Here is a 7,095-nt window from a genome sequence, read left to right on the forward strand (position 1 = left end):
TTTTTTAGAGACAGTTCAAGTGCCATGCAGTTATGAGTTGATATCTGACACAACAGCGATTGCTGCCAAACGTTTTTTTTTATTTGGTGTTACATCAGTACAAGGAAGTAAAGCCTTAAATGACAGGCATGCCTCAGTTCTAAAAAGCACCTCAGTCCAGCCAGCAAACCGTTTTAGTTCCCACGGCCGAGCGCCTTATAGAGACAGGGCACATGAAAAGTTTCAGTTCTCCATCATATGACCCAACTCTGTGCTCAGCCAGAAACCTGAAGAACTCTGAAGCACATGTCTTACAACACCATCGGTTTCCTGACAGCAGGAGAGCGGGTGTGTGTGTGTGTGTGTGCCTGTCTAGCCCTCAGAGTGAGGACCATTTTTCCAATTTCACCATCAAGTTAAGGACCATAGTGAGAACATTTTGCCGGTCCTCACGTGCTATTTTGCCCACGGTTAGGTTTAGGGCTAAGGTGTCATTGGGTTAGGGTGAGGTATGCATAGGTAATGGTTAGGTTTAGGGTTATTTTTAGGGTTAGGGCATAGAAAGAGTTGAAAATGACTGTAAATCAATGGGAGTCAACACATTGTCCTCACTACATATAGCAGAACGAGTATGGGTGTGTGTGTGTCTAGGGGTGTGTGTGAGAGAGAGAGATTAACGCATAAGGAAATGCAAAAGCAGAAGTAGATTTTTTTTTTTGTTGACACTGACTTTTGTCTCCGTAGCCATGGTGACAAGAAGGTGTTTTCGTGCCAAGGCCTCCAGCTGGCAGTGAACTGGTTCTGGGACAAAGGGCTGCGTGACATCACCGTGTTCGTACCCCTGTGGAGGAAGGAGCAGCCTCGGCCTGAAGCGCCCATCACAGGTGAGGTGGAGTGGCTCCGTCCTGCTGTCAGGGGAAATGTCACGTTTAGCAAATCCCTGCAGGAGCTGTGGAGGCCTTTCACATGCTGGCTGTGCAGGAGAGGAGGAACCACACTGTATGAGTACAACATTCGGCCAGAAACTTTAAATAAACGCCCTTAACTTCTCTTTTTTAGATTAGGTTTTAAATGTACTGGTTGCCTGGTAACCAAAATGTCAACATTATCTCCTGTCAACCTGTTGAATCCAGACCCAGTTGTCCTTTTAGCTTCTGTTATCATCTTCACACAGATGTGCTTTCCTTGTAACTAAGGAAGACTTTGTTAGCTTGGAAAGCTTTTTGTTTTATCATATTTCATGGCCTCCCTCCACAGTGAGCTTCTAAACGAGGTCCAGAGGGTCAGTAAAGCCCGGAGGCTGTGTGCGGATCAAGCTGAGTGACCTTTCAGTTTGCATGCACCCGTCTGAGCTCAGTCACGCAGGGCTGGGATGCTTTTTTCCAACCGATCCATGTGTCTCTCAGTGCTACAGTTTTCCCCACACTTGGAGAACTTTCAGTCTGGAGCATTTTTATTGGTGGTTTACTCACAGAGTTCTAGACTCTTCTGTCAAGAATGCCTTGAAGATTCAGATGTCTGATCTCCAGACACTTGTTCCAGACTGGAAGCCGTCGCTTCATGTTGTGGGCGAGTCTCTACTGCCAGTTAAGCAATTCAAGATCTCAGTGTGTTGATTTTACAGTTGATGAGACAATAGAGGAGAGAATAATAAACAGGTCTGATGTATTGTATTAAAGCAGTGTGGCATGACATATGGGAAGACATTTCAAACCCAAAACTTGCTCAAAGCTGCACAGCATCCATCCCTTAGAGTCAGGTCTGTGAGCCCAGATACCAGATAAGTGGAAACAATAAAGATTTAGAAACCATCCATCCATCCATCCATCCATCCATCCATCCATCCATCCATCCAGCTCTACTTAAACACGACGTATCAGTCTGGATAGCCAGGCTACTATGGAGTTAATTTTCTTCCATTATTGTTGGAAGCAAAGGCAAGTTTTGTTAATGGAAATTGCAAAAATATGGAATCCAGAAACTAGGAGAAAAGTAATCTAAGAGTAACTTTGTTTTTTTTTTGTTTTTTAGATTTTGCTGTTTTGATTAAGAAGTTTTTCAAAGTTTAATTCAAATCTGTTTTTTATCTTTTTTAATAATCAAAACACATTTGTTGATTTAACAATAATGGAACAAATTTCACTCCATAAGCAAATAAAAATAAAATAAAATGATACAAAGATTAATTTTGAAGTTGAACGTAACATTAGCTTTAAAAGAAAGTTGAATCCACGTTCAACCCTTTTTGAAGGCCTCAGTTCCCAATGCAGTTATCCTGGGATATAATCCCAATCTAGAGACGTTTTAATCCCCACCTGTAGAGCCTAAATAAATAACAAAAGTAAATGCAGCATAAATTCACCAAAATCTACCGGCTTAGATGATGCATAAGTGATTTTCTGAAAGTTTCGGAGTTGATTGCTCACCGTACCCCCCCACATTCTGATGGGAATTGAGTGGAGTTACTCGCTGCACCCCATGCCTCTCCAAGCTGTTTGAAGTTCTTGCAGTGAGCAGAGCAAAAGGCCTCAAGAGACCGACATGAAACTCTGACGCTCATGACCTGAAACTTAAAACGTGTGAAATCAGAAAAACAACTTTTTTTGTTCAATTTTCTCCTGTGGAAATAAAAAAAAACAAGCCTTATTTTCATTGTGAGTACGTCCATTAGAGGAAACAATGCAGTTTACCAGAAAAGTGATGAAACAAAGCAGGTTCATTCGAATCATACGACAGCAGAAAAGAGGTCATATTGTTTACGCAACGCTTTGAAGCAGTGCCAGCTTCACCAGTGCTATAACAAGCTGTAAAAATCTTTTGAGCTGTCAAGGCATGTTAGAGGCCGCTCAGGTGTAGAACTGATAAAGCAGGTAAATTCCCCATCCTTCAATCCTTACGTTCCATTGTTCCTGCACGGCGGCTGCAGGAACCACGGCGTCCTCTGCCACTTCCACTGAACTCGTTTGGTTCAAGCTGAATTCGAACTCCATGAAGAACGAGGAAGTGTGCACATGAAAAATTAAAATCAGGTTTACAAAAACAGATCCTATTCCAGGAAAGTAGCTTTCAGCAGTTTAGCAAAGAAGCAGTGCAGAAGGTAACTCCACACCTTCAATATTTCCTGCTCTGAAGGTCGCTGTCAAAACAACAGGATTGTTTAAGTGAATGAGCCTGTTTAGGTCACTAAATCGGACATTTGATGCTGTGGGTAATGACTCAGATCCATCAGTTTTTCCCAGTACAACGTTTGCACAAGAACCTCCGGGAATAATTAGCTTTTTGTTAATGTTTTTTTTTAAGGTTAGTAGGGTTCCTGTTATGTATTTGTCATCCTTTGCTGCATGTCAGAACAAATCTAAGAAACCAATGGATGATCTTTAAAGTTTATCTAGTACGTGTTTGGATTGCCACAATAATAACAGTGAACATGTCTCAGAATAATTGGCGTAGAGGGCTTGTTTGCTGGCTAAACATTTGCCCGATCCAAGAGCAACATGCCTTCTCAGAAAACCATCAGCTAACTTGGTCGTCTCACAAATCTGCCGTAGTTTGGCTTCTGAAATGTGAACTAAACAGTGTCGTCTTGTGTTTCTTAGATCAACAGATTCTCCATGAATTGGAAAGAAGGAAGATCCTGGTGTACACGCCGTCCCGCTTCGTCAACGGCAAGAGGGTGGTGTGTTACGACGACCGCTACATCATCAAGCTGGCGGTGGAGTTGGACGGGATCATCGTGTCCAACGATAACTACCGCGACCTGCAGACAGAGAATCCCCAGTGGAAGAAGTTCATTGAGGAGAGGCTCCTGATGTACACCTTTGCCAATGACAAGTAAGCACCACAGGAGTTTGGTTCTGGGTTCTTCTCCCCCAGCGGCTACAGATCTGACCGTATCTCTGTGCTGCTGTGCAGGTTCATGCCCCCAGATGATCCGCTGGGGAGAAACGGCCCCACCATCGATGACTTTCTGAGGAAAAAGCCGTGGACCCCAGACAACAAGCAGCAGCATTGTCCCTACGGTTAGTTGGCTTAAACATTCTGCCGCATGGAGGACTGAAACTGAAACAATCAGACACGTGAAACACATCTAAGATGGAGAAAAAAATAGAAAAGAGCAATCTCAGTTTCAACTATGTTGGATGGAACATTTGATGAGCAGAAATGTTCACTCCCCAGGGATGGGTGCGCACCAAACACCCCCACATACTTCCTCTCAGGTTTAATCATTAACCTTTAGGAGGACAAAGGACAAAAAGTCAAACATCCAGTTGAAGCAGCAGCTGTCTCTAAGGCTGAGCTTCACACTGCAGGCCATAATGCACAATTCTGATTTTTTGGTGAAATCTGATTTTTTTTTTTTGCGTTGCGGATCACGTTTCCAAATAAATGCGACTTGTATGTGATTTCCTGTGTGAACTGCATTCATACAACGTGCACCAGTAGCCATTCAAAATTTCCCCACTTTCCTTGATGGGTCCTTGGCTGGTCCTTGGCCGGTCCTTTGCTGGTCCTTAGCAGGCCCTTAGCTGGCCCTTGGCTGGTCCTTGGCTGGTCCTTGGCTGGTCCTTGGCTGGTCCTTGGCCGGTCCTTAGCAGGCCCTTAGCTGGCCCTTGGCTGGCCCTTGGCCGGTCCTTGGCTGGCCCTTGGCTGGTCCTTAGCAGGCCCTTAGCTGGCCCTTGGCCGGTCCTTGGCTGGCCCTTGGCCGGTCCTTGGCTGGCCCTTGGCTGGTCCTTAGCAGGTCCTTGGCTGGCCCTTGGCCGGCCCTTGGCCGGTCCTTGGCTGGCCCTTGGCCGGTCCTTGGCTGGCCCTTGGCCGGTCCTTGGCTGGCCCTTGGCTGGTCCTTAGCAGGCCCTTAGCTGGCCCTTGGCCGGTCCTTGGCCAGTCCTTAGCTGGCCCTTGGCCGGTTGTTAGCTGGCCCTTGGCCGGTCCTTGGCTGGCCCTTGGCCGGTCTTTGGCTGGCCCTTGGCCGGTCCTTGGCTGGCCCTTGGCCGGTCCTTGGCCAGTCCTTGGCCGGTCCTTGGAAAGGCTCAATACTTTCTTCCCTTTTCATTTTAAAAGGTTTGAAATATGAGGTTTAAAATCAAAAGAAAGTTGAAATTTGTGAATTGAAGTTCTGAGCTAAAAAAATAAATAAAAAAATAAATCTTGAATAGCTGTGCTTAAAAAACATGTTTGCACTTCTGAAGATGTCAGTTAATCCTACATAAACTCCTTCAGTGAACATGATACTATTGTAAAATACAGAAAGCATTTTAATAAAAGAAGTCTTAGAAAACAACAATGAATATAGAAACTTTAGATTGAACAGATTTGCCTCTTTTTTCTTTTAGGAAAGAAATGCACCTATGGAATAAAGTGCAAGTTCTACCATCCGGAGAGGGTGAACCAGTCCCAGCTGGCCGTCGCTGACGAGCTGAGGGCTCTTGCACATCAGCCTGAGCACAGATACACCCCACCCACACCCCCCTCTGGAAGCAGAGACGACCTGACCCACAGCGACCCCTCCCTCTGTGACAGCAGCAACCTGAGGAGCCAGCTAAACAAGAGTCCCCTGTTTTACCCGTACCACAGCGCGGATGCAGACGAGGCCTTCAGCTCCATGGGGAGCTCCATGTCCCGCCTCAGCATCCTCGACCCCCCCTACAGTTTGGATTACTCTCCAACCAACTACAGCAGCGGCAGAGGCAGCTTCCAAATGTCCGGCTCGTACGGCGGGAACAGCCTGAGGCTTTCACCAAACGGACAAACTTACTACCCTCCCCAGAGCAGCTGTGAGTGCCACATGTGCAGCCAGTGCAGGTGTGGCCATCAGAAGATCAGGATGCCCGCCAACCACCACCACCACCAGCCGGTGTGGAGCTCCTGCCCTGCTCTGCCTCCACACAACGGCCTCCCCTCTCATAGACCCAGCAACAGCCTGCCCCAGGACCCCTGGGTGCAGCCCAGAAGTCTTCCCAGCGATCAGCGGAGTGACCTGAGGAGCCGGCTGAGCACGCTCTTCCCCCAGAGCACGGTGGAGAAGGTCCTGAACGCCCACCCACACGTCTCAGACACACTGGAGCTGATTAGCCTCATCCAGAACTACAGAGCCAGCAACATCCAATAGACTGCTAACCTCTGAGGGACAATCAATCTGAGCCGACACCGGAGTTCTCATCCCCGAAATAGTGAATCCAAAGTTAACATTTCCTCAGAGAAAAAGAGAGATTTCCTCATCATGTTGTAAAATGTCTCTTCTTCCATGCAGGCATTATTCTAAGCATTAAAAAGGAAGTTGGTCTGATAAAAATGTCAGCTATTCCTTTATCCTATTACAGAAGTGCAATGCACTCAGCTCCTTTCCAGCTACTTATTGTAGCATCGAAAAAGGTTTATCAAAGCAACATGTGTTGTTTTCTCATGTTGCCTCAAAATGAGGAAACACTATATTTTGTTCTTTTTAAAAAAAAAGGAGAAAAAAAAGAAAAAAAATGAAGCAAAATGTCCCTTCGTTCATATGAACTGTGAAGCCTTGTGTTTTTGTTGCACCTTTGAAATAAAAGTTTCTCAAACACTTTGTGTTTCGTGATGATCCGTTTATGAGGGGTTTGGACATCCTGCTGGCCTTGAACGCGACTCAGAGGCGTTAAAGGTCCAATAAACTCCTGAAAACTCAAACATTATGACATAAAGTAAAAGGTCTCAGTATGCTACCAAAGTATTCGCTCATTGGTAGGATTCAGTGTGATGTTGATCCACCCTTTGCTTCGCTCACCAGGGTTGTACACAAAGGTTTTTTTTATGAAATATGACCACATTCTGCTGGAGTTATATAGTTTTTATTTTTATGTTTTATGCTTTGATTTTTTTCCAAGCATGTGCAGGGGGGAGTGTTGGCCTGGTAGGTTAGAGCAGTGATCTGAGAAGGTTGCAAGTACCTGGTTTGATCCCCACAGTCAGTCTACCCTTTGGGTCCCTGAGCAAAGACCCAGAGCGCCACACTATGGCAGCCCACTGCTCCCCAAGGGGATGGGCTGAATGCAGAGGTACATTTCTCCAGTGTGAGATCAATATCTCACGTATCTCACTGAGCTGCTCACCCCACACACCTCTTCCCGGACCCGGTCAGGCCAACAG

General features: G+C 45.9%; 1 protein-coding gene across 1 annotated transcript in view; it reads left to right on the forward strand.

Annotated features, from left to right (window-relative positions):
• Positions 1-6,501, forward strand: part of zc3h12d (zinc finger CCCH-type containing 12D) — an 11,779-nt gene extending 5,278 nt beyond the window's left edge. The window contains exons 3-6 of the mRNA XM_015388232.1: positions 724-863; positions 3,576-3,810; positions 3,892-3,998; positions 5,310-6,501. Coding sequence (XP_015243718.1) covers positions 724-863; positions 3,576-3,810; positions 3,892-3,998; positions 5,310-6,085 — 1,258 coding nt within the window. The 3' untranslated portion in view covers positions 6,086-6,501. The remainder of the gene's footprint in view (positions 1-723; positions 864-3,575; positions 3,811-3,891; positions 3,999-5,309) is intronic.
• Positions 6,502-7,095: the final 594 nt, after the last annotated feature.

The sequence above is a fragment of the Cyprinodon variegatus genome, unplaced genomic scaffold, assembly GCF_000732505.1.
Source record: "Cyprinodon variegatus isolate N-32 unplaced genomic scaffold, C_variegatus-1.0 Scaffold417, whole genome shotgun sequence".
Classification (NCBI taxonomy): Eukaryota; Metazoa; Chordata; class Actinopteri; order Cyprinodontiformes; family Cyprinodontidae; genus Cyprinodon; species Cyprinodon variegatus.